The 25,756-nt window shown below is 55.9% G+C and overlaps 1 protein-coding gene across 2 annotated transcripts; it reads right to left on the minus strand.

Annotated features, from left to right (window-relative positions):
• Nucleotides 1-1,141: 1,141 nt before the first annotated feature.
• On the minus strand, nucleotides 1,142-25,017 carry COG4 (component of oligomeric golgi complex 4). 2 transcript variants are annotated; one of them, XM_054389687.1, is made up of 16 exons: nucleotides 24,885-25,017; nucleotides 22,517-22,710; nucleotides 21,145-21,250; nucleotides 19,094-19,251; nucleotides 18,393-18,451; nucleotides 15,892-16,025; nucleotides 13,646-13,764; nucleotides 13,104-13,270; nucleotides 11,973-12,138; nucleotides 9,952-10,014; nucleotides 8,723-8,839; nucleotides 5,823-5,915; nucleotides 5,468-5,551; nucleotides 2,894-2,995; nucleotides 1,909-2,037; nucleotides 1,142-1,276 (listed from the first exon to the last, which is right to left on the minus strand). In XM_054389687.1, exons 1-16 carry the CDS (start codon nucleotides 25,000-25,002, stop codon nucleotides 1,142-1,144), a joined length of 1,944 nt encoding a protein of 647 aa, XP_054245662.1. In that variant the 5' UTR covers nucleotides 25,003-25,017. The 2 variants fall into 2 exon arrangements, with proteins under 2 accessions (XP_054245662.1, XP_054245663.1); XM_054389688.1 differs by lacking the exon at nucleotides 9,952-10,014.
• Nucleotides 25,018-25,756: the final 739 nt, after the last annotated feature.

Below are 25,756 nucleotides of genomic sequence, written 5' to 3' on the forward strand. Positions count from 1 at the left end.
CCCCCAGAACCAGAGGCTAGAGGAGCTGTAACAAGCTGGGCAGGCAATGCTCCCCCCTAGGGGCTCCAGGCTGGTTGGGGGGCTTCACTCCAGTTTTCAGGGTTCTCCAAAGGGAAAAGAAGAGCAGTTCTGATGCTGCTTCCAGCAGGAACCTTCCTCCACCAACGATGCACCTGGATGTGGGATCAAGCCTCTTTCCCATGCCAAGGAACTACTTCTGTAAGGAGTTCATACACCCTGCAGGCCCTTTGAATAAAAAGGCTTTGTTCCCAGCATCTGTTTGATGTCCCTCTGTCCCTAGAAGGGTTCCTTGGGGGGGATAACAAGGTCCCAGACCATGGGAGCACAGCTCTCACAGGGCTGGATGGCATCGCCCTCCCCCGCCCTGGGTGCTGAGGGGCAGCACAGGAGCGCTGCCAAGCAAGGGGCTGGCCCCCTCGCAGGGGTGTTTGCACTCATGGTGTGCCAGGGCCAGCTGGGGAGGGAGCAGGAAGATCCTGGTGAGGAGGTGAAATGGGGCATAGCTCCTGTCCTGCAGCTCCCACACACACAGACAGATGCTGCCCTGAGGCTGCTGCTGCTCAGCCCAGCGAGGTTTATGTACAGAGCTCTACAGAGCCAGCAGGGACACAACCCTGCTCCCTCCAAGCAGGGATTTTCCAGGCACCTTCCCAAGGAACTCATTCCCTTTCCCTTCAGCAGAACCAATCCCCATCACCACCAGGAGCTTGGGATTTGTAGGACCCCGAGCAGCTCACCCTCAAACTGATGGCACAGAAGGAGCACAGCCCTGGGCAACAATGCGCTCTGGAGACCCCTATTTGACCCACACCACAACAAGCCTCCAAAGTGATCTGCTCTGTGGCCTCCTGCAGGGCAGCAGGATGAGGGGACAAGCACAGCCTTGTCCCTCAGACCCAGGAGGGGTGTGCTGGGAAGTCTCACCCTCCTCTCAGTGCAAGAAATTCCTCTGCTGCCTTCTTTCCGCTCCCACCTACAGCCGGTAGCTCTTCCTCCCAGGCTCAGGGCAGCCCTTTGCTCTGAGGACAAGAGCAGCAGAAGGGCAGCTAAGAGGGGCTGGGCAGGCTGCAGCTTTTCATCCATTGCCCTGCAGCAGGGTGCTGAGCCCAGCCCTGAGCAGCTACAGGCGCAGGCGTTTGATGTCCTCGCTGCGGAAGTCGATGCGGAGAGCCAGGACCTGCCGCACCTCGGCGGGAGTCAGGCGCCAGGTGAGGGGGCCTGAGTTGGGGCCCCAGTAATCCAGGATCTCTGTCACCTGGAGAGAGAGAGAGAGAGAGAGGGGAGAGCTGCAGGAGACAGCTCAGAACCCACCACCCTCACGCCCTAAGCTCAAACTCTGGCTGCAGCGGTTCATGGCAGCACAGAATGGGTGCGGGTGGAAGAGGGCTCCAAGCTGATTGAGTCCAAGCCTTGCCCCAGCACTGCCAGCTCACCACCAAGCCATGGCCCTCAGCACCACAGCTCCAGGGCTTTTGAATCCCTCCAGGGATGGGGACTCCACCACTGCCCTGGGCCAGGCTTTGAGAACCCTTTTGGGGAAGAAATTATTCCTCATGTCCAACCTAAAGCGCCCCTGGGGCAACTTGAGGCTGTTGCTTCTTGTCCTATTACTTATTCCTTGGGAGAGGAGATCAATCCCCACTTAGCTCCAACCTCTCTTCAGGCTGTTGCAGAAGAGGTCTGCAGGGAGCTCTCTGGCATTGAAGTAGACAAAACAACCTTGGCTGCCAACCTGCTGCCACTTAACACCCATCAGTCACCCGTGGGGCAACCCTGCCAGCTCCTCCAGAGGTGTGGCAACATCTGGATGAGCTCAAGTAACTCCACGTGGAGCCCAGGTAGGGCTTCAGCAATCCCTCAAGAGCAGGAGACCAAAGTGCAGCTCACCCTTTCCAGGTTGAGGATGGTGGCCATCTGGGAAAGCCTGGCAAACTTGTCACGGATGGTCCAGGTGGTGACCGTGGTCAGGTAAGCTACCAGAGACCTCAGCTCCTTGTCAAAGTGCAGACCACCAAGCTGTGGGACCAGAGGAGCTCCATTAACTCTTCAAGCAAGCACAGAGTCACAGAGTCAGGGAGTCACAATCACCCAGTTTGGAAAAGACCTCAGAGATCATCCAGTCCAACCTCTTACCTAACACCTCCTGACAACCAAACCCTGGCTCCAAGTGCCACATCCAAGCTTTTTATGAACCCCTCCAGGGATGGTGACTCCACTGCCTCCCTGGGCAGCACATCCCATGGCCAATTACTCTTGCTGGGAAGAACTTTCTCCTCACCTCCAGCCTCAACCTCGCCTGGTGCAGCTTGAGGCTGTGTCCTCTCCTTCTGTCACTGCTTGCCTGGGAGCAGAGCCCAACCCCCACCTGGCTACAGCCTCCCTTCAGGGAGTTGTGGAGAGCAATGAGGTCTGCCCTGAGCCTCCTCTTCTCCAGGCTGAACACCCCCAGCTCCCTCAACCTCCCTTCAGGTAGCTCTAGACAGCAATGAGGTCTCCCCTGGTCACAGCCCTGAAGGTCCAGCCTATACCTCCCCTGGCACAGCTTGAGACTGTGTCCTCTCCTTCTGCTGCAGGTTCCCTGGGAGCAGAGCCCAACCCCCACCTGGCTACAACCTCCCCTCAGGTAGCTGTAGACAGCAATGAGGTCTCCCCTGAGCCTCCTCTTCTCCTAAACACCCCCAGCTCCCTCAGCCTCTCCTCACAGGGTTTGTGCTCCAGGTCATTAATGCAAGCTCTTCCCAAGCCCCATGAGAAAACAGACTTGGAGCTTCTCTGAAGGTCCCATTTGGCTCTGATCTGCCCCATGCCTTTCCTGAGGGTTTGCTGGGGGAGGGTTTGCAGCTGCCAGGGCAGGGGACAGTGTTTTGCTCACCCTGCTGAAGGTGGATTTGAGCAGCACTTTCTCCAGTTCAATGGCAATGAGGCTGGTCATGAGGCCAGTGAGGGTGTCATAAATCACGGGGGAGAGTCCAGCCTGCAATCAGAGAATCACAGGATCACTCAGGGCTGGAAGGGACCACAAGGCTCAGCCAGTTCCAACCCCCCTGCCATGGCCAGGGACACCTCACACCACAGCAGGCTGGCCAGAGCCTCATCCAGCCTGGCTGCAGAAACCTCCAGGGATGGGACCTCAACCACCTCCCTGGACAACCCATTCCAGGCTCTCACCACTCTCATGGGGAAGAACTTCTTCCTCATGTCCAGTCTGAATCTCCCCACTTCCAGTTTTGTTATATTCCTCCGATCCTGTCACTACCTGAGATCCTAAAAAGTCCCTCCCCAGCTTTCTTGGAGCCCCCTTCAGATCCTGCAAGGCCACCAGAAGGTCTCCTGGGAGCCTTCTCCTCTCCAGCCTGCACAACCCCAACTCTCTCAGACTGTCCTCAGAGCAGAGCAGCTCCAGCCCTCTGCTCCTCCTCCTGGCCCTTCTCTGGACACCTTCCAGCCCCTCCAGAGCCTTCCTGGAACAGAGGCTCCAGCACTGGACCCAGAGCTCCAGGTGTGGTCTGAGCAGAGTGGAGCAGAGGGGCAGAATCCCCTCCCTGGCCCTGCTGGCCACACTTCTGCTGCTGCAGCCCAGGCTCTGCTTGGCTCTCTGGGCTGCAAGTGCTGACTGCTGGCTCCTGCTGAGCTTCTCCTCCCCCAGCACCCCCAAGGCCTTTCCTTCAGGGCTGCTCTCCAGCCAGTCCCTGCCCAGCCTATAGCAGTGCTTGGGATTGCCCTGCCCCAGCTGCAGGACCTTGCCCTTGGCCTTGGTGAACCTCAGGAGGTTGTCATGGCCCCAGCTCTGCAGCCTGTGCAGGTCCCTCTGGATGGATCCCTTCCCTCCAGCCTGTGCAGGTCCCTCTGGATGGATCCCTTCCCTCCAGCCTGTGCAGGTCCCTCTGGATGGATCCCTTCCCTCCAGCCTGTGCAGGTCCCTCTGGATGGATCCCTTCCCTCCAGCCTGTGCAGGTCCCTCTGGATGGATCCCTTCCCTCCAGCCTGTGCAGGTCCCTCTGGATGGATCCCTTCCCTCCAGCCTGTGCAGGTCCCTCTGGCTGGATCCCTTCCCTCCAGCCTGTGCAGGTCCCTCTGGATGGATCCCTTCCCTCCAGCCTGTCTGCTGCACTACACAGCTTGGTGTCAGCAGCAAACTTGCTGAGGGAGCCTCAGTGCCCCTGTCCAGCTTCAATAATTCTGTGATTCTGATACTCCACAACCCCCCTGGGCAGCCTGCTCCAGGGCTCTGTCACCCTCACTGTAAAGAAGTTTCTCCTCATGTTGAAGTAGAGCCTTCTATGCTCAAATTTGCATCCACTGTTCCTTGGCTTATTGCTGTGCACCACCCAAAAGAGCCTGGCCCCCTCCACTTGCCCCCACCCCTCAGATATTGATAGACATTGATCAGATCCCCTCTCAGCCTTCTCTTCTCCAGACTAAACAGCCCCAGGGCTCTCAGTCTCTCTTCACAGGGAGATGCTCAAGTCCCCTAAGCATCCTCCTGGCTCTCCCTTGGACTCTCTCCAGCAGGTCTCTGTCTCTCTTGAACTGGGGAGCCCAAAACTGGACACAGGATTGCAGCTGTGGTCTCACCAGGGCAGAGCAGAGAGGGAGGAGAACTTCCCTACCCCTGCTGGACACCTTTCTTGCTGCACCCCAGGATCCCATTGGCTCTCTTGGCCACAGGGGCACATTGCTGTCCCATGGGGAACTTGCTCTCCACCAGCACTCCAAGGTCTTTCCCTGTGGAGCTGCTTTCCAGAGCAGGACATCTCCTAACCTGTCCTGGTGCCTGCTGTGATTCCTCCCCAGATGCAGGACCCTGCACTTGTCTTTACTGAGCTTTGTGAGATTTGCCTGCAGCCAGCTCTCAGCCTGTCCAGCTGTTTTGGATGCTCAGCCAACCTGCTGAGGGTGCACAGAAGAGCACTACAGAAGAGATCATAGGATTATAGAATTGTTAGAGTTGGAAAGGACCTCAAGGCTCAGCCAGCTCCAACCCCCCTGCCATGGGCAGGGACACCTCACACCACAGCAGGTTGCTCACAGCCACCTCCAGCCTGGCTGCAAAAACCTCCAGGCAGGAGGCTTCCACCACCTCCCTGGGCAACCTCTGCCAGGCTCTCACCACCCATAATGTCTCCTCCTCCAGCGTGGATCCATCCCCCCCACTCCTATCACTCCCTAACACCCTCCAAAGTCCCTCCCCAGCTTTCTTGGAGCCCCCTTCAGATCCTGCAAGGCCACCAGAAGGTCTCCTGGGAGCCTTCTCCTCTCCAGCCTGCACAACCCCAACTCTCTCCAGCTTGCAAACAGGCTTTGAGAACTTGGGGGCCAAGGGGTGGACTACCTCTCCAAGAGCACTCTGAGGCACCAGAGGACAGCTCTGCCCATGGGAAGAGCTGGGAGATGCACCTGGAATTCTGGCCTAAGCCTGGCAGGCTGCCAGGTGCCCCTCTCTCACCTTGAACTCTGTCATCTGCTGCTCCAGGTTGACAATGAACTGCTGCACCCAGGGGTCGTTGGCTTCATAGTCACTGAATTCCTCCTGACATTGAAACACAGAAAGGGTTCCTTATGGAGCCTGCCCTGAAGAGCAGGAAGGGAGGCCCCCTCCTGGAGCAGCTCTGCACCCCTTCCCCTTTTTCTCAAGCTCTTTTCCAGCCAAGGCTTGGCTGCAGAGCAAGTTGTGGGCACGGTGCTTGAGGGAACAGTGGAGGACTGAGGGGAAAGGAGGCAGTGGCTGCTCCAGCTGTGCTGCTGAGCAGAGGAGAGGGGAGTGCAGAGCATGGCTGGAAGCAGAGGATGCTGAGCCTCACCTCCTCAATGTTGTGGGAGACAGAGAGGAAGAGGTTGATCCAGGGCTTCACCTGGGGTTTGATGGCTGTGCTGTTCAGCTCGTTGAGACCTTCCTGAGGGGGACAGGAAGAAGAGAGGGTTGTGCACAGCATAAAAACTTTACAGCCAGGCTGTCCTGATCCTGCCTCCCATCCTCAATGCAAGCTGGGGACACCAACGCAGAGCTTTGCACAGGAGCCCATGAGCCCCAGATCCAACACTCTGCCAGGGCTGGAGGGACCAGAGAGGCCCAGAGATGTGGTGGAGGCCCCATCCCTGGACACAATCAAGTCTAACTTGCTGGGGGTCTGAGCAGCCTGCTCTAGTTGGAGGTGTCCCTGCTGACTGCAGAGGGGGTTGGACAAGATGCCCTTGGAGGCTCCCTTCCAACCCAATGCATTCTGTGATTCTATGGCACCACAGCAACAAGAGGAGGAAGGATGCTGGCCCAGAAGCTGCCCTTGTGCTGATTTGCAGGCTGCTCTGAAAGGCTCCTGCTTCCCCCAGGCCTGCCCACACAGTTCCCAGAGGTTTCCTGGCAGGAGAGAGGCTTCCAGTTCCCACCCCACCAGGGCAGAGGAGGACACACAAACAGCAGCAGGAGGAGGTGGTGATTGTGCTCAACCTCCAGCGCAGCTCAGCTCAGTGGGAGAAGCTAAAAGGAGGTTAAAAGCTGGAACCACAGCTGGTCCCCTGCATTAATCATGACCCCAGCACATCCCATCTCCCCCCAGCAGCAGCAGGCTGTCAGCAAAGGCTGCTCTGGCTGCTTCAGTGCTGAGAGAGCTTGCTGAAAGCCTTCTCCTGCCACCCACCCCTGTTTGGCTCAGCAGGATGTCAGGAAAGCTTACCCAGCACAAAGCTCTTCAGGTACCTGCTGCTGCCTGGCATTTGTTGGAAGTTTTTACCTAAAATTGGCATTTCTGAGCTGGCCCTGCTGGCATTTGTCCTTTCCCAAGGCAAACTGAATGTGTGTGTGTGTGTGACTCAGGCAGCAGATGAACTTTGCTGCTCAGCCTCTTGATTCTCTGCAGCTGGTGGAGCATGGCTGGGGAGCTTTACTCTTTTATTGATGAGCTCTTTAGCTTCCTTGCTGACCCCAAGCCTCAAGAGGGTTTGCTGGCAGCAGCAGCAGCATGGAGGCATCTGGCTGCAGTCAGCTGCAGAGCCAAGCAAAGCCAGTCTGGCCCCTCTGCAGTACAAAGCTGATGGCAAGCCTGGTTCCAAAGATTCCCTTTTAGAACATCAGGATCACAGAATTGTTTGGCTTGGCAGAGACCTCCAAGATCATCCAGTCCAACCATCAACCCAACCCCACCATGGCCATCAAACCATGTCCCTAAGTGCCATGGCCACATATTTCTTGAACACCTCCAGGAATGGTGTCCCTTTTCCAATGCCTGGCCAGAGGAGCCTGGCAGAGACCTTTCAGATCATCCAATCCAACCATTAACCCAGCACCACCATCTCTGTGGATTCTATACCTCTCCAGGGATGATGATTCAACCCTGGGCAGCTTGTTCCAGGTCCTGACAACCCTTTCATCAGTGGAGAGCTGGCTGTATGCTTGGCTTTTTCCCCCACAGGAGCCCTAGGTCCTCCTGCTCCTCTCTCTGCCAGCCAGCACTGTGAAATTTCAAGGCCCCAGCATGCCACACAAGAGTGGCTTTAGCCAGAGAGGCTTCTGCCCCATGCCAAGGAGTATTTCAGCTTGTCCTGACTGCTACCTAGCAAGGCTCTGGACAACCTGACAATGTGATGTGCCATGAGGGAGAATGCAGGAGGAGATCTACCCCTGCACCCAGCACTGGTGAGGCCACACCTTGAATCCTGGGGTCAGGTTTGGGGCCTTCACCCCAAGAAGGACATTGAGGGGCTGGAAGATGTCCAGAGAAAGGCAGCAAAGCTGGGGAAGGGTCTGGAGAGCAGGGCTGGGGAGGAGCAGCTGAGGGAGCTGGGGAAGAGGAGGCTGAGGGAGACCTCATTGCTCTCTACAGCTCCCTGAGAGGAGGCTGCAGTGAGGTTGGGGTTGGGCTCTGCTCCCAGGTGATAGGATGAGAGGAAATGGCCTCAGACTGCACCAGGGGAGGTTCAGGTTGGAGATCAGGAACAATTTCTTCACTGAAAGGGTCACCAGGCACTGGCCCAGGCTGCCCAGGGAGGTGGTGGAGTCCCCATGCCTGGAGGTGTTTAAAAGATGTTTGGTTGAGGAGCTTAGGGATATGGTCCCACAGCTGTGCAGAGGGAGATGCTAGGTTATGGTTGGACTTGATGCTCTTCAGGTCTGTCCCAACCAAGTGGCTCTGTGTGAGATGGAAACACCATGGCCATTTCTTCCCCTTGAAAATGCTGCCCCAAGTGCAGCCCTGTGCTGAGACACATGGAGCAACATTCCTTCTGGCTCTGCAGCTGCTCCCAGTGCAGGTTAGGTAGCTGTGCAGACAGGCTGCACCCATTTCCATGCCTCAGCTCTCCCCCATTTACTCCCTTCTGCACCCCTAATTGGAGTCAGAGGTGGCCCAGGCCTTGGGCTGAGAGGATTTCCTGCCTGTGCTCTCCCTGAGGACAATGCCCAGGCCTTGGGCTGAGAGGATTTCCTGCCTGTGCTCTCCCTGAAGACAATGCCCAGGCCTTGGGCTGAGAGGATTTCCTGCCTGTGCTCTCCCTGAAGACAATGCCCAGGCCCTGGGCTGAGAGGATTTCCTGCCTGTGCTCTCCCTGAGGACAATGCCCAGGCCCTGGGCTGAGAGGATTTCCTGCCTGTGCTCTCCCTGAAGACAATGCCCAGGCCCTGGGCTGAGAGGATTTCCTGCTTGAGCTCTCCCTGAAGACAATGGCCAGGCAGTGCTGGAGGCCAGGAGTCAGTCAGCAGGAGACTCACCTGCAGCAGGTCCCTGAACTTGCTGGAGACAGCAGCCAGGTCAGACAGGCAGCTGTCAATCTTGGCCTGGGCCTGCTCACCCCCAAAGCCTTGGCTCAGCAGCTTGCTGCAGTCACTCTGCAAGGAAGAGATGAGCAAGCTGCAGGTTAATCACCTAGGTAGTGCCCTGCCCTGCCCTGCCCATCACTGAGCTCTGCCCCCAGGACAAGAGAGAAACTCCTGACCCTGTGAAGGCAGAAGCTGGGGAGAGGCCAGCAAGAAGCACAATGGTAGGGTTGGAAGGGACCTCAAAAACTCATCCAGTCCAACCCCTCCTGCCAGAGCAGGTCACACAGGAACACCTCCAGAGGGGTTTGAGTGTCTCCACAGAAAGAGACTCCACAACCTCTCAGGGCAGCCTGCTCCAGGGCTCTGCCACCTTCATAGTGAAAAAGTTTCTCCTTCTGTTCCTGTGGCTCCTCCTCTGCTCCAGCTTGCCCCCAGTGCCTCTTGTGCTGTCCTTGGCCATCCCTGAGCAGAGCCTGGCTCCAGCCCTGCACATCTTTATCCCCAGCCATGAAGGCAGCCCTCATGCTCCCAGCTCCAAGCCCCAGCTCCCTCAGCCTGGCCTCACAGGAGATGTTCCACTGCCTGCAGCAGCTCTGGGGCTCTGGGCTGGACTCCCTCAAACATCTCCCTGAGGTCCTTCTTGACCTGAAGGGCCCAGAACTGGATACATTATTCCAGATGAGGCCTCAGCAGGGCAGAGCAGAAGGAGAGGAGAACCTCTCTGGACCTACTAACCAGAGCCCTTCTAAATCCACCCCAGGATGTCCCTGGCCTTCCTGCCCACAAAGGCACATTGCTGGCTCATGGGCATCCTTCTGGCCACCAGGACCCCCCAGGTCCCTTTCCCCTGAAGGCAGGGGAAGGAACAGGTCAGAAAGGAAGGAAAGGAAGGGCAGGGGCTACCTAGCTCAGCACTGAAGCACCACAACCTCTGAGTGATCCACCTGGTAATCCCCTGCCTCCCAGTCTGTGCCAGGTTGGTCATGCTGGAGGAACTGGTATTGCCAGCTGTTATCACCAACCAGCTCAAAATTGCTTTCCTGAGCCTGGAGGGCAAAGACCTCAGGAATTTGGGCACAGTGAAGTCCAACTGGTTCACCTGACACCCCATCCTCCCCCTCTCAAGGGAGGACATTACCAATTTCATTAAGGAAACAACAGTAAAAGAAGTCCAACTGCACCTCCAAAGTCTTCTTCAGGGTCATGATGTTTTCACTGCAGACTTCCACATTGTTTAAGGTCACCTGGAAACAAACAAAACCAAAACAAACCCAGGTAGAATGGGTTGGAATTTCCTAGCAGCTCAGCCCCAAGTTCAGACATTCACTCCATGCCCTGCTCACAACAAGGCTTGAAATGCAAACATTCATGGGGACAGAGGTGTGCTCAAAGTCCTGCAGAGGCCAGAGAGCTGCCTCAGGCTGAACCACAGCAATTCAGATAGCCCTGCCCAGGGCAGGAGGTTTGGAACTAGATGATGGAAGTGGGGAGATTCAGGCTGGATGTGAGGAAGAAGTTCTTCCCCATGAGAGTGGTGAGAGCCTGGAATGGGTTGTGCAGGGAGGTGGTTGAGGCCCCATCCCTGGAGGTGTTTGCAGCCAGGCTGGATGAGGCTCTGGCCAGCCTGATGCAGTGTGAGGTGTCCCTGGGCATGGCAGGGGGGTTGGGACTGGCTGATCCTTGTGCTCCCTTCCAACCCTGACAGTTCTATGATGATTCTATGTCCCTGATGTCAGCTAGCTCAGGTCCCTGCCCATGACAGCTGAGCTGGACTAGAAGATCCTAGAAGGTCCCTTCCAACCCAACCAGCTCTGTGATTCTAGTACAGGTTCTGAGATATTTGACTCCTTTTTCCTCACGATTTGGTTGATGAGGCCTTCAGCAACCTGGGCTAGGGGAAGGTGTCCCTGCCCATGGCAGGGGAGTTGGAACTGGCTGATCTTGAAGGTCCCTTCCAACCCAACCCATTCCATGATTCTGTGATCATTCTGCTTACAACACTGCAGCTAAGCCTTGCCTGTGGAAGACAGGCTGCAGCCTCAGCCTTCTGTGACAGTGTGATGGAAGAACAGCAGCCCAGGAGTGGCTGGAAGGGGGGTGGTTGATAAGCAGCAGCATCCAGAGGACCACAGGAGGAAGGTGGATTTTGTTACCCAGGCAGGAGGAACCAGCAGCCCTCCTGCCACATGAGCATCTGTCCTGCAGGGAACAGGCTGTTTTCTACCTGCTGAAGCTTGAAGTGAACACCAGGGTAAGGCTGGGGGGTTGTGAAGGCAAAAGAAATGAGGCAAGCTGACAGGTGACTGAGGAGCTCCAGCAGGAGACCTGACACTTTGAGCACTCCTGCTTCAAGAAACCCAGAAACCTGTAACCAAGAATCTAATGAAATGGAAAAATTCAGTCCCTCCTCCTCCTCCTCCTGCTGCCAGCTCTCCCTGTGCAAAGTCCCAAGGAGCCTCCAGCCCTGGGTGTTCACAGCAGCTCATGGAGACAAGTCAGGGTGAGCCAGCACCTCTCAGATCTGCTCAAACAGCAGGGCTGGCTGACAGGAGAGACCACATCCAGAGCTGCTCTCCCACTGAGGTGATCTCTACAGCATCCCACCCTGGAGCAGGATGTTTTATGCTGCAGAGGACAGCAGTCACAGCCCTTCAGATGCTCTCCAAGGGGTCTCTAAAGCACACTGCCATGTTCTGGCCTGCTCAAGCATGCAGAGAGCTGCTGTTAGGGCAAGGCAAGAGGAGGATCTTGCAAGGCCAAGCAGGGCAGACAGCCCTGCTCTAACAGAAACTCCCTCTGAGAAGTGAGAATGAAGGAGCCCTGAGCTGGGGCCAGGCAACTTTCCTCCACAGGAAGGTATGGATGAGATGCTCTCCCACCACCTCTGTGCAGAGCCTGTGAAGAACAGGATTGATGAACACCTCAGAAGAGCCCAGACTCTGCCCCAGCCTTGGGGAAAGCCTCCTGGCAGCAGCCTAAGAGGCAATCACAGCATCATACTTGCACAGGCCTGGGCTGGAAGCCCTACAAACACGAGGTGATGTAGAAGCATCGACCAGACAGCCAAAGAAGTCAGCACACCTGAAGAGGTTTTCAGGTGCTCTGAACATGTGAGAGCTGCACCAATCCTGCTGCCATGAGCTCCCCATTGCCTCTCCCCTCACCCCAACTCTTCCTCCACCAGCACATCCACCAAACCCACCAGAAAAGACTGCTTGGCCTCGTCGGTGCTTTCAATGCCTTTGGTATCGAACTTGCCCTGCTGCAGGCTGCTGTGCATGATGTTCACAGCACTGGTCACCCCCCTCTGGAAGTCCTGGAAGGTGGTGGCTGGAAAGCCCTGCTTCAGCTTGTTGTGCAAAACCTCCCTGTGGGGCAAGCAGAAGACACCAGGGGCTCAGAGCAAGCCCCAGCAGAGCTGTGCTCTGGGACAGGAGGCAGCAGCGTGGCTGGGCTGTGACCTGAATGAGGTGAGTGGAAGTTCACAGGGACAGGAGAGGGCTAGCACTTAGAAATATTAGGGTTGGAAGGGACCTCAAGGATCATCCAGTTCCAAACCCCCCTGCCATGGAAAGGGGGAAACCTCCCATTAGATCAGGTTGCCCAGAGCCACATCCAGCCTGGCCTTAAAAACCACTTAGCTCCTGACATCATCCAAAGGACACAAGGCTGAAAGAAAAACACAACCACCCAGTTTCTGAGCTTTCCCACTTCCTGGAAGTGTTCCAAGCCAGGCTGGACAAGGCCTTGAGCAGCCTGGGCTAGTGGGAGGTGTCTCTGCCCAGGGAAGGAGCGAGGTTGAAACTGGATGATCTTGAAGGTCCCTTCCAACCCAACCCCATTCTGTGATTCCCAAAGCTTTGCTGCAGCTGTCTGCTGTCTTCAGCCAATCTCCCCACTCCCATGTTGGGATGAGAAAGAGGAGCAGGACAATATCTGCAGGCTCACCCCACTAAGCTCAGGTCACTCAGGGAATGTCACAGAGGCAATCCAGAGAACAATCTGGGGGGGACTGTGTGCCACTGACCAGGGCTGGACCCCAATGCTCTGTGGTGTCCCAGTGTCACAGGGATTTTGGGCCATGGAATTCCTTTCTCCTCTCTGTCTCACAGGTGCTCACCTCACTACTGCCAGGCAAAATAAGCCCAGCTCCAGCTTCCCACACCACACCACACCACACCTGCTGCTGCTTCCCTACGAGCATCTCCCACGGAGCGTGATGGTTTGGCTCACGCTGACACACAGAGCAGGAGGCTCAAAAGGAAGCTCATCTGAGAGCAAACCCTGCAGACAAGGGGGGTGGAGGGCAGGTGCCAAGGTGTGCTCTCCTCACCTGAAGTCAGACTCCAGCTCAGTGGTGGAGTGGTTGATCATGGCACAGAGGCAGTCGATGCTGGAGCTGGACAGAGCACGCCCAATGCACTTCTTCACGATGTAGAACACGTCGTCCACCACGCTGGAGGTCAGCTGCCCCTTCTCATAGCTGTCCATGGCTACAGCCTGCAAAGAGAGCTGCCTCTCAGAGCAGCACTGAGAGCAAAGTGCCAGCCTGCCCCTCTCACCCTGAGCTGGACTGCAGCTGGGTTGTGAGCTGGCATCCTGGTTTTCAGCAGCCCACGGACCTTGTGGAAGATTCGACTCTGGAAGACACCCTGGGGAGTGTTTGGAGCCAAAGCTGAGAAACAACCAACTGCTTCTCCAGGCCATGGGAAAAACAAAAGACCTCCCCAACAGCTGCAGATCTGCCATGTGCTCTTTTTCTTCAATCCCCACACATCCTCCCTCCCTAGGGAAGCTCAGAGAGGGCTGTGGAGCACAAGCAGAGGTCTCAGCTGCCAGCAGAAGAGTGGAAGCTGTTGCAGGTCTGAGCCCTACCTTGTTGACAGTCTCTCTCATGAAGTATTCCTCCATGGTGATGTAGTAGCCAATGAGCTCTTGCATGGTGCAGCTCAGCAGACAATTGTTGAGGAGCTTGTCCAGGTATTTTTGATGTTCTACAGGACACAAGAGAGACCATTCAGCAGGCACCAAGCACCAGAAAGCAGTTCCACCTCCTTCCCCTTGCTGCCTGTCTCCTGGGCACCCAAAGGACACCCCAACTGCAAGGCCCAAGCTGGAACCAAGCACAGCCTCAGTTGTGGAGCTGAAAGTGCTGAGCTGACTTTTGCAGGTGACAGAAGTCATTTCCAGAGCTCCCTGGAGTACCAGAATCCTGAGGCTGTTTTCCCTGTGGCCTTCACCTTTAGGATTCACAGCTTCACAGACTGCATTGGGTTAGATTGGGTGTTAGGAACAAGTTCCTTACTATGAGGATGGTGGAACACTGGAACAGGTTGCCCAAGGAGGTGGTTGGGGCCCCATCCCTGGATATTCAAAGGGTCAACAGGGCTCTGGGCAGCCTGATTTAGTTGAGGATGCCCCTACTGACTGCAGAGAGGGTAGGACTGGATGACCTTTGGAGGTCCCTTCCAACCCAGACCATTCTATGAAGGGACCCTCCAAGGGCATCCTGCCCAACCCTCTGCAGGCAGCAGGGACACCTCCAGCTGCAGCAGGCTGCCCAGGGACACAGCCAGGCTGAGCTTGGATGGTTCCAGGGATGGAGCCTCCAGCACCTCCCTGGGCAACCTGTGCCAGTGTCTGCCCAGCCTCCCTGGGCACAACTTCCTCCTGAGCTCCAACCTGACTCTGCCCTGCTCCACTTCCAAACCATTGCCCCTGGGCCTATCCCCACAGCCCCTTCTGAACAGTCCCTCCCCAGCCTGCCTGTAGGTCCCCTGCAGATACTGAAATAAGGTTCAGGTATTGAAATATTGCCCTGGAGCCTTCTCTCCTGCAGGCTGAACAGCCCCAACTCTCCCAGCCTGTTCCCACAGCAGAGGTTTTCTAGCCCTTTGATCACCTTCATGGCCTCCTCTGGGCCCACTCCAGCAGGTCTCTCATGTTGGGACCCTTAGAGCTGGATGCAGTACTGCAGGTGAGGTCTCCCCAGAGCAGAGCAGAGGGGCAGGATCCTCTCTCTCCAGCTCTGGCCACACTGCTTTGGATGCAGCCCAGGCTGCCCTTGGCCTTCTGTGCTGCCAGTGCCCATTGCTGGCTCCTGGCCAGCTCCTCCCCCACCAGCACCCCCAAGTCCTTCTCTGCAGGGCTGCTCTCAAGCTCCTCACCCCCCCAGCCTGGATTGATATCCAGAGTTGCCCTGACCCAGGTGCAGGACCTTGCACTTTGCCTTATTAAACCTCTTTAAGATCTTCTCAGCCCACCCCTCTAGCCTGCCCAGGTCCCTCTGGCTGGCATCTCATCCTTCAACCACACCACTCAGCTTAGTATCCTCAGCAAACCTGCTGAAGGTGCCCTCAATTCTCCCGTCTATGAACAGCACTGGTGCCCAACACAGACCCAACAGAGGGACATCACTTGTCAACCATCTCCATCTGGAGCCACTGACCACTCCCCTTTGTAGTATCTGTGCCTGCAGTGACCAAAGGGCCCTGCCTCTCCTCAAGGACCTCTTTTCTTGTGCTCTGAACTCATTCCTAATGTTGGTTTCCCCCTAGAGGGAACAACCAGTGCTGAAAAAGAGGTCTGGGGGAGGCCAGGCTCCACAATCCTCTTCCCTAAATCTCTCAGTCTGGAAAAAAAAAAAGACTCTGAGGTGACCTTATTGTGGCTTTCCAGTATGTGAAGAGGGCCTACAAGAAAGCTGGGGAGGGACCTTTTAGGCTATCAGGTAGGGACAGGACTGGGGGGAATGGAACAAAGCTGGAAGTGGGGAGATTCAGGCTGGACATGAGGAAGAAGTTCTTCCCCATGAGAGTGGTGAGAGCCTGGAATGGGTTGTGCAGGGAGGTGGTTGAGGCTCCATCCCTGGAGGTGTTTAAGGCCAGGCTGGATGAGGCTCTGGCCAGCCTGATCCAGTGTGAGGTGTCCCTGGCCATGGCAGAGGGGTTGGGACTGGCTGAGCCTTGTGGTCCCTTCCAACCCTGACTGATTCTACGATTCTATGATTCTCCCAAAGCACATCCTGGGTAACTCTGCTCTGCCACTAACCCAGAGGTTATCTCCACTTGTAGCTGCAAGGAGCAGAGAGAGCCTGCCAGTTCTGCTAGTCAAGCTGTTACCTTGCTTTACCTCCTCTGAGGCCATGGAGTCTCCCACCTCAAAGTCAGCTGTAATTCGTCTCTTGATGAACCTCAGGTAGAGCTCGCTGCGGGCGTTCATCAGAGTGACCTCTGTCAGAATAGGGTCAAGCTCCCTGCAAGGAACACAGCAAGGATCAAGGCAGCAAGACCCACAAAAGGGGCTGGAAGGTGTCCAGAGAAGGGCAATCCCAAGCACTGCCCTAGGCTGGGCAGGGACTGGCTGGAGAGCAGCCCTGAAGGAAAGGCCTTGGGGGTGCTGGGGGAGGAGAAGCTCAGCAGGAGCCAGCAGTCAGCACTTGCAGCCCAGAGAGCCAAGCAGAGCCTGGGCTGCAGCAGCAGAAGTGTGGCCAGCAGGGCCAGGGAGGGGATTCTGCCCCTCTGCTCCACTCTGCTCAGACCACACCTGGAGCTCTGGGTCCAGTGCTGGAGCCTCTGTTCCAGGAAGGCTCTGGAGGGGCTGGAAGGTGTCCAGAGAAGGGCCAGGAGGAGGAGCAGAGGGCTGGAGCTGCTCTGCTCTGAGGACAGCCTGAGAGAGTTGGGGTTGTGCAGGCTGGAGAGGAGAAGGCTCCCAGGAGACCTTCTGGTGGCCTTGCAGGATCTGAAGGGGGCTCCAAGAAAGCTGGGGAGGGACTTTGGAGGGTGTCAGGGAGGGATAGGACTGGGGGGGATGGAGCAAAAGTAGAAGTGGGGAGATTGAGATTGGATGTGAGGAAGAAATTCTTGCCCAGGAGGGTGGTGAGAGCCTGGCAGAGGTTGCCCAGGGAGGTGGTGGAAGCCTCCTGCCTGGAGGTTTTTGCAGCCAGGCTGGAGGTGGCTGTGAGCAACCTGCTGTGGTGTGAGGTGTCCCTGCCCATGGCAGGGGGGTTGGAGCTGGCTGAGCCTTGAGCTCCCTTCCAACCCTGACAGTTCTGTGACTCTAAAACATGAGACCAAGGAAACCAATGACAATGCAGAACAGAGTGTTCAGAGCAGATATGACTCTCCAGTAACAAGGCTGGTGGCACCAGCAGCTTTTGCATCAGCATTCACAAAAGGACCTTACAAATCCTGCTGAAAGCTTCACCACACATGAGTGGGCCAAGGAAGCTTGAGCTTTATTTCATGGATGGCAAAGCAAAAGCTGAGAAAACCTGGGGAGCATGCAGTTAGTCAGAACTAAGGAGGAAGTGGATCTCTGTTACTGCAGAGATAATGAGTCCAGCAGGCTGGCAGACAAGAGCTGGCTTGAGGAACTGTTCTTTGAAGGCAATGATTAGAAGTCATGCAGTGCCAGAGGGGCTAGGTGATCTTCCAAGTGGCCTTCCTGAAGGGCTATGCAAATACTTCAGATAAGAAGAAAAGGAGGCAGATGGAAAGCACCTCACAGAGTCACTGAAGGTTAGGGGCTGGAAGGGACCTCCAGAGATCATCCAGTCCAAGCCCCCTGCCAGAGCAGGAGCACCCAGAGCAGGTCACACAGGAACACAGCCAGGTGGGGTTTGAATATCTCCAGAGGGAGACTCCACAACCCCCCTGGGCAGCCTGTTCCAGTGTTCTGTCACCCTCACAGGGAAAAAATTCTTCCTCCTGTTCCCATGGCACTTCCTCTGCCTCAGCTTCCCTCACTGCCCCTTGTGCTGGCATTGGGCATCACCCAGCAGAGCCTGGCTCCAGCCTCTGGGCACTCCCCCTGCACATCTTTATCACCAGCAATGAGGTCACCCCCAGGCTCCTCCTCTCCAAGCTCCAGAGCCCTCAGCTCCCTCAGGCTCTCCTCCTGAGGAAGATCTTCCTCTCCCTTCATCACTTTTGTGGCTCTGTGCTGGACTCTCTCAAGCAGTTCCCTGAGGTCCTTCTTGACCTGAGGGGCCCAGAACTGGACACAATATTCCAGATGTGGCCTCAGCAGGGCAGAGCAGAGGGGCAGGAGAACCTCTCTGGACCTACTGACCACAGCCCTTCTAATCCAGCCCAGGCTGCCCTTGGCCTTCTTGCCCACCAGAGCTCATTGCTGGCTCATGGTCAACCTCCCACCTCCCAGCACCCCCAGGTCCTATTCCCCTTCAGTGCCCTCCAGCAGCTCAGTTGAAGAGTAAGAAACTGATGAGGCAGAGTGGCTGCAGCAGCAGATTAAACAAACCCCAAAGATTTAGTCCTGATTCTGTCACAAATTATCTGCCCAGGGAGCTGCTCTGCTTCAAGGGCTGCACTCTGACCACCCAAAGGTTGTGGGCAGAGGCAATTAAAGCCTCAGCCCTTGCTGTGCCAGCTCTCCAGCAAGGTTTAGGGCCAAGGCTTAGGGAGAAATGAGTAAGCAAAATAAAGCACCAGCTCAGAAGCTGCTTTTATGGAAGGGCAGTGAAGGGCACCCAAGAATTGCATTCTGTGCTTTGGCAGCCACAAAGCCTCTGGAAGATCAGGGGAGTCATCTAAATGCTAAGTAGTGTTAATAACAGCCAGAAAGTGGAAGGTCAGAGAGCAAAAAGAGGTTTGGTTTGTACCTTGGTTCAATCTTCTCTGCAGAAGAGCTTCTCATCATGCTGCTCTGCACTTGCTGGAACTGCAGTCATACACACACACAAAAAAGGAGAGAGAGTTGTTGGGGGTGACATTTCTCATGCTGTATCCTAAGAAGAGAGGAAATGTTTTGCAAGAGGCACTGCCAGAGAAGGGAACTTGCATCAGTTCACCTCCTCCTCCAAGACATAGAGCTCAGCCTGCTTGGAAGGGTGGTGGGATGAGAACTCCAAGACTATCAGGACCATAAGGCAGCTGCAGCAGGTCTGCATCTAACAGAAGACAGTGGGCAGGGTACACTGAAAGCACCCTACAGCCCTGCAGAGCAAGGAACCCATCCCTGGAAACACTCTAGGTCAAGTCTGGGGCTCTGAGCAACCTGCTCTAGTTGAAGATGTCCCTGCTGACTGCAGAGGAGCTGGACCAGATGACTTAGAAAGGTCCCTTCCAACCCAAACCATTCCATGATTCTATGATTCCATGCTCCCAGAGAATCCTCTGCAACAGAAGGACAGCTCCAGGCTGTGACCTCTCAAGTCACCAGTGCAAGGAAGGAGTAAAGCCAGGCTCCTCTCAACACAAAAGGTCAAACTTTGCCACCCCCATGGCAGTCAGAGCCCCAGGGAGCTGGATGGAGGTCCCAGTGGGTGGCACCAGGCAGCACCACCACCCCCTCCCCTCTTACCTGCCTGTGGTAGTCCCTCTCTTTCATGAACTTGTCCACCACCTTCTCCACCTGCCTGTCACACTCTGCCTGGAGGTGCTTGATGAGGGTGTAGAGCCTGCCTGGCCCATAGTAGGTCTCCACAATGGGCTGGTGGGTCTCCACAACACGAGCAATCCCTGCAGGCAGAGGGCAGAGCACGAGAGGGAGCAGCTCCCATTCAGTGTGAACCCACAGCAGAGCCCTGCAGGTCCCAAGGCAGCACCCCACAGGTGCTCAGTCCCTCCCTAGAGGATCAGTTTAGTGCCTGTGACTGGAGGGCTGTCACTACCACCCCTTCTTCCATGGCATCTCCTCTCTGCATGTTACACCTTCCCTCCTCTCTGCTGTTCATGGTGAAGCTGCAGTGCAGGGGAGAGCCCCAGCCATGCAGTGTGTGTCAGCTGCCCTCCTGCCCAGCAAGACCTAAGCTATGAAGCTAGGAAGCTTCCACAGGAGAAAGCCTCACAAGCTAAACCTGGTAAGGGGCATAACTAACTCTGATGGTTTGAAACTGTCTTTTGAATTTTTTTTTTTTTTTCCCAAACCAAAACACTACCATCCAAACCCTGCCTCAGCTTCCAACACCTGCCAGGAGAATCAGCCTGGGGAAAGCTCTGCTCTCCTCTGTGGCACATAAGAGAGCAAGCATCAGTGAAGGAAAGACCTCCTTGGAGAAGCAGCTCATCCCCAAGGAGCTCTCTCTGTGCTTTCTTCCCACAGCCTGCCTCCCCCTCCAGGAGTGAGGAAAGCTCTGCCTCTTTGGAGGCTACTGCCAAGAAAGCCTGGACAAGCCCTTCAGCAGCAGCAAGGGTGCCAGGCTGGCAGAGTGACTTGGCAGTGGTGCAGCCTGGAATGATAGCAGACTTTAATTAGAGAAGCTGGTTAATGACCAGAGGAGCTCAAGTACTGCCTTTGGTGGCATTCCCTCAGAGCATTCCTATTCCCTTTCAAGCTGCCATGGTCCTCCTTGAAGAGCCAGGCCTGGAGGCATCAACAGCCCCAAGGGTTCCAAGTTTGTTTGTCTGGGGAACTGCACATCTGAAGAAGCCTCCAGGGAGCAGCCATTTAGCTTTGAGCATGCAGAGGACAGGAAGAGGCTCATTCCTGGAGGAAGCCAACAAATCCTTTGCAAATCCACTTTGTGCCTGCTCAGGCTGTATGGAGGAACCTTTGCTTCTTGTGAGGCCCTCTCCTGGCTAGGAAACAACACAGAAAGGCTCAGGTTGGAAGGGACCTCAGAGATCATCCACTCCAACCTCCCTGTCATGGGCAGGGACTCCTCTCAACTAGACTCAGCTGCCCAAGGCCTCACCCAACCTGGCCTTGAACACCTGCAGGAAGGGAGCATCCACAACCTCCCTGGGCAGCCTGTGCCAGAGTCTCACCACCCTCATACTCAAGAACTTCTTCCTCAGCTCCACTCTAACCCTGCTCTGCCTCAGCTCCAAACCATTCCCCCTGGGCCTGGCTCTAGACACCCTCAGCAAAAGTTCCTCTGCAGCCTTCCTGCAGGATCCCTTCAGGTCCTGGCAGGCAGCTCTGAGGTCCCCCTGGAGCCTTCTCCTCTGCAGGCTGCACACCCCCAGCTCCCTCAGCCTGGCCTCCCAGCAGAGCTGCTCCAGCCCTTGGAGCATCTTTGTGGCCTCCTCTGGCCTCACTCCACAGCTCTGGGTCCTCCTTCTGCTGGGGACAGCAGAGCTGGAGGCAGGATTGGAGGTGAGGTGTGAGCAGAGCCCAGGGGCAGAATCCCCTCTCCTGCCCTGCTGCCCACACTCCTCTGGCTGCAGCCAGCACACAGCTGCCTGCTGGGCTGCCTGAGGGCACTGCTGGCTCCTGGGGAGCTTCTCCTCAAGTCTACAAGATCTCAAAAAGCCTACAAGCTGTGTCCCTGTCCCTCTAGCGTGACACTCCCATAGCTCAAAGGGGGAAGGAGACATTTTGTGAACCTCTGGAGCTAAAACCCAAAGCATTTTGCACATGGGCAATCTCCTCAGGGACTTGGTTTCAAGCAAAGTGGGAAGGAACATCACCTTCAAAGAGGAGAGTCAGGGTGTCTGCAAAGATGACAGCAGCTCGGCGGTCGCTCAGGTCTGTCCCCATCACCACCTGCAGGTTCTCCTCTGCTTTCTTGGCCACCTGCATGACAACAGCACCAGTCAGCTGGCAACACCCCAAAGACCTTCTTCATCCCACAGGGTGGTCCTCTGTCCCTTTGCTTTCCCCCCTAGGAGACCTGACAGGTCACAGCACTTCCACCTCGACTTTGGGACAGCCTTGCACCCTGTTTCCCACAGAATTCTGGTGGCCAAAGTGGCTGCTGATGGCCTGGCTGGGCAATGCTCTGCTGGGTAAAGCACTGCCTGGGGGAAAGGACCCAAAGAGTGGTGCTCAGTGGAGCTGCATCCAGCTGGCAGCCAGGCACAAGAGCTGTTCCTCAGGGCTCAGTGCTGGGACCACTTCTCTTTAACATCTTGATTGATGACCTCGATGGAGACACAGAGCTGTGTCAGCAGTAAGCTGGCAGAGGACACCAAGTTAGGTGGAGTGCTGAGCTGCACCAGGGGAGGGAGGCTCTGCAGAGGGGCTTGGATAGATTGGATCCATGGCCAGTGTTCCCAGAATGAGCTTCAACAAGGCCAAGTGCCAGGACCTGCACCTGGGGCACAGCAACCCCAAGCAGTGCTCCAGGCTTGGGGCAGTGTGGCTGGAAAGGGACCTGGGGGTGCTGATGGCCAAGCAGCTGAACAGGAGCCAGCAGTGTGCCCAGGTGGCACAGAGAGCCAAAGGCCTCCTGGCTGGGAGCAGCAATGCTGTGCCCAGCAGGAGCAGGGAGGGGATTGTCCCCTGGCACTCAGCTCTGGGGAGGCCACACCTGGAGTGCTGTGTCCAGTTTGGGGCAGCTCAACCCAAGAGAGATGTGGAGGTGCTGGAGCCAGGGCAGAGGAGGGCAAGGAAGCTGGGAAGGGCCTGGAGAAGAAATCTGATGGAGAGAGACTGAAGGAGCTGGGGATGGGGAGTGTGAAACAGAGGAGGCTGAGGGGAGACCTCAGTGCTGGCTGCAGCTACCTGAAAGGAGGTTGTGGAGAGGTTGGTGCTGGTCTCTGCTCCCAGGTGATGAGTGACAGAACAAGAGGGAATGGCCTCAAGCTGCCCCTGGGGAGGTTCAGACTGGACAGCAGGAAAGATTTTTTCCCAGCAAGAGAGGTCAGGGATTGGAAGGAGCTGCCCAGGGAGGTGGTGGAGTCCCCAAGCCTGGCTGTGTTTGCAGGTGGTGTGGAGGTGGTGCTTGGGGCTATGGCTTAGGGGTGAGCCTTGTGGAGTAGGGTTCTGGGCTGGACTTGGTGATCCTGAGGCTCTTTTCCCACCTGCATGTCTCTGTGACTCTGCCTCAGAACCCTTTACCTGCTTGCAGAGGTACTCTGAGAACTTGCTGAGCCCCTCCTCATGCAAGCCCAGCAGAGGAAAGATCTTGAAGAAGCGTTCCACCTGGGGCAGGTCTCCTTGCTTCATAGCTGTGTCAAATTTCTCTGTCACAATGGTCTTCAGGCACTGCTCTGCTTCCTGCAGGAGCTTCAGGTTGGCATCAATTATGCCCCCTGCTCAAAAGGGCAGACAAGAATGGTGAAAGTGACAGCCTGATGGTATTGGCTGGACTGAGGGCTACTCTTTTTTCTTTTTACTCCCCCAGGAGAGAGTGCAAGCCCCAGGGGGAGAAAGCAGGAGGCACACTGGAATGCAGTAAAAGACAGGCACATGCATGAGGCACACACAGCTGTCTTGTGCTCTTGCATGGAGGATGCAAACACACAGAATCATACAATGCTTTGGGTTGGAAAGGACCTTAAAGATCATCTAAGTCCTACCCCCCTAACCATGGGCAGAGACACCTCCTTCTAGACCACCTTGCTCAAGTCCCCAACCAACCTGGATCTGAGCCTCCACAAATTCTCTGGGCAACCTGTTCCAGGTCAGGAAGAATTTCTTTTGAACACCTAACCCAAATCCAGCTTCCTCCAGTCTGAAGCCATTGCCCCTCCTCCTGTCACTCCATGCCTTTGTACAAAGTCCCTCCCCAGCTCTCCTGTAGCCCCCTTGAGTTACTGGAGAGGTCTCCCTGGAGCCTTCTCCAGGCTGAACAACTCCAACTCTCTCAGCCTGTCTTCACAGGAGAGGTGCTCCAGCCCTCTGGTCATCTCCATGGCCTCCTCTGGAGCCCTCTAACAGTTTCAAGCCCTTTTTGTGTTTGGGGCTCCAGAGGTGGACACAGTACCTCAGGTGGGGTCAGGGGGGGTGATCTCATCAGAGTAGAGGGGCAGAATCCCCTCCCTCCACCTGCTGCTGGGGATCAGCCCTGGCCACAGCTGGGTCTGGGCTGTGAGCTGGCTCATGCCCAGCTTTTCACCCATCAGCACCTCCAAGTCTTTCTCCTCAGCACTGCTCTCCACCCATTCTCTTCCCAGGCTGGATTTGTGCTTGGCATTGCCCCAATCCAGGTGCACAACCTCGCACTTGGCTTTGTTGAACTTCCTGAGGTTGGCACTGGGCCACCTCTCAGGGCTGTCAAGGTGCCTCTGCAACAACCAGGACATCTCTTTTAGGGATGAGGCAATTTCCTCCTTCATTTCTAGTTGCTCTGCTTGGTAGCAGACCATAGCATCAGCACCTAGAAAGGTGGGGACCAGATGATCTCTGGGGTCCCTTCCAACCTGGCATTCTGTGATGACACTACAAAGAGTTCTCCCTGACAGAGCCTTCCCCCTGAACATTTTGTCCTGTCCTTCACCCAGTCAGCAGCTGAAATGCTATTAAAGCTGTGTGCCAGGAACTCTCCTTTACTGCTAATTCAAACCTAAGGACACTTCAGACACATTCATCTCTGTGTTACTGTCTAACAGATTAAGCTCTTTTGGCCAGCATTAAACCTTCTGCTCTGGGCTGAGGCTTATCTGCTGTGGGAAATCAAGCAGCCTCTGGTTCTGAAATTCAGCAAAGGCAAGGGGAGAGTCTTGCACCTGGGAAAGAACAACCCCATGGAGCAGTAGAGGTTGGGGACTGAGCTGCTGGAGAGGAATGAAGGGGGAAAGGAGCTGGGGGTGCTGGGGGATGGGAGGTCACCCATGAGCCAGCAATGAGCTCTGGTGGGCAAGAAGGCCAAGGGCAGCCTGGGGTGGAGCAGAAGGGCTCTAGTAGGTCCAGAGAGGTTCTCCTGCCCCTCTGCTCTGCCCTGCTGAGGTCACATCTGGAATATTGTGTCCATTTCTGGGCCCCTCAGGTCAAGAAGGACCTCAGGGAACTGCTTGAGAGAGTCCAGCACAGAGCCACAAAAATGCTGAAGGGAGAGGAAGATCTTCCTCAGGAGGAGAGCCTGAGGGAGCTGAGGGCTCTGGAGCTTGGAGAGGAGGAGCCTGAGGGTGACCTCATTAATGCTTATAAATATGTAAAGGGTGAATGCCCAGAGGCTGGAGCCAGGGCTCAGTGATGCCCAATGCCAGCACAAGGGGCAGTGGTGGAAGCTGAGGCAGAGGAAGTTTCATGGAAAGAGGAAGAAGAATTTTTTCCCTGTGAGGGTGACAGAACACTGGAACAGGCTGCCCAGGGGGGTTGTGGAGTCTCCCTCTCTACTCAAGACCCACCTGGGTGTGTTCCTGTGTGACCTGCTCTGGGTGCTCCTGCTCTGGCAGGGGATTGGACTGGATGATCTCTGGAGGTCCCTTCCAGCCCCTGGCATTCTGTCACCTGCTGCAAAGGTGACTGAGCAGCTCCTCCTCACCTTCCTTGCCCTGCCGGCTGAGCTCGATCACCGATTTGTCCAGAGACAGATAGCGATGGATGTGAGCTGCTGCTTGCTCATAGTCTTCACTCCTCAGGGCAGTCTGAACTCCATCCATGCAGAACTTCAGGTCAAGGATGTCATCAGCCCTCTGAATGGCCTGATAGAGTCGATTCTGCAACAAAGGCACCCAGTAAAGGCTTCCTGCTGCAGGCCGCACCAGGGAGAGGGAAGTCATAGGTTCAGAGAATGGGTTGGGTTGGAAGGGACCTCTAAAGGTCATCCAGTCCAACCCCCCTGCAGTCAGCAGGGACATCCTCAACTACATCAGTTTGCTCAGAGCCTTGTCCAGCCTCACCTTGAATATCTCCAGGGATGGGGCCTCAACCAGAGGCAACCCAGACTCATAGAATGGGTTGGGTTGGAAGGGAGCTCAAAGCTCAGCCAGTGCCAACCCCCTGCCATGGGCAGGGACACCTCCCACCAGCACAGGGTGCTCAAGGCCTCATCCAGCCTGCCCTTGAACACCTTCAAGGAAGGGGCAGCCACAATCTCCTTGGGTAACCTGTTCCAGTGTCTCCCCACCCTCACTAGCGAGAATTTCTTCCTCATCTCCACTCTAAATCTGTCCTCCTCAAGCTTAAATTCATTGTCCTATCACTAGAAGAAAGCACAGGGAGTAAAAAGGAACTGACTGAAGTGCTACTTCTCTACACAATAAACAACCACCTAAGGAGAAACCTCCAACTACTTGAAGAGTTGTGAGGCCAAAGGATCTGTAAGAGGAACAGCAGTTGTCAGAACTCAGACTGAACTCCACTCCAAGAGGCAGAGAGCAGAGTTAGAGCCACACCTTGCCTGTTCTGACTCAA

This window comes from Indicator indicator, chromosome 19 (genome assembly GCF_027791375.1).
Source record: "Indicator indicator isolate 239-I01 chromosome 19, UM_Iind_1.1, whole genome shotgun sequence".
Taxonomy (NCBI): Eukaryota; Metazoa; Chordata; class Aves; order Piciformes; family Indicatoridae; genus Indicator; species Indicator indicator.

Bases quoted from the DNA above. Each gene is read 5' to 3' on its own strand.
- COG4 (XM_054389687.1), bottom strand. From the start codon at position 25,002: ATGGATGGAGTTCAGACTGCCCTGAGGAGTGAAGACTATGAGCAAGCA. The intron at 19,252-21,144 runs GTGATGTTCCTT...CTCTGCCTGCAG, and splicing joins CCTGACTCTCCTCTTTGAAG to GGATTGCTCGTGTTGTGGAG. The intron at 5,552-5,822 runs GTGAGGCTCAGC...TTTCAATGTCAG, and splicing joins TCTCCCACAACATTGAGGAG to GAGGAATTCAGTGACTATGA.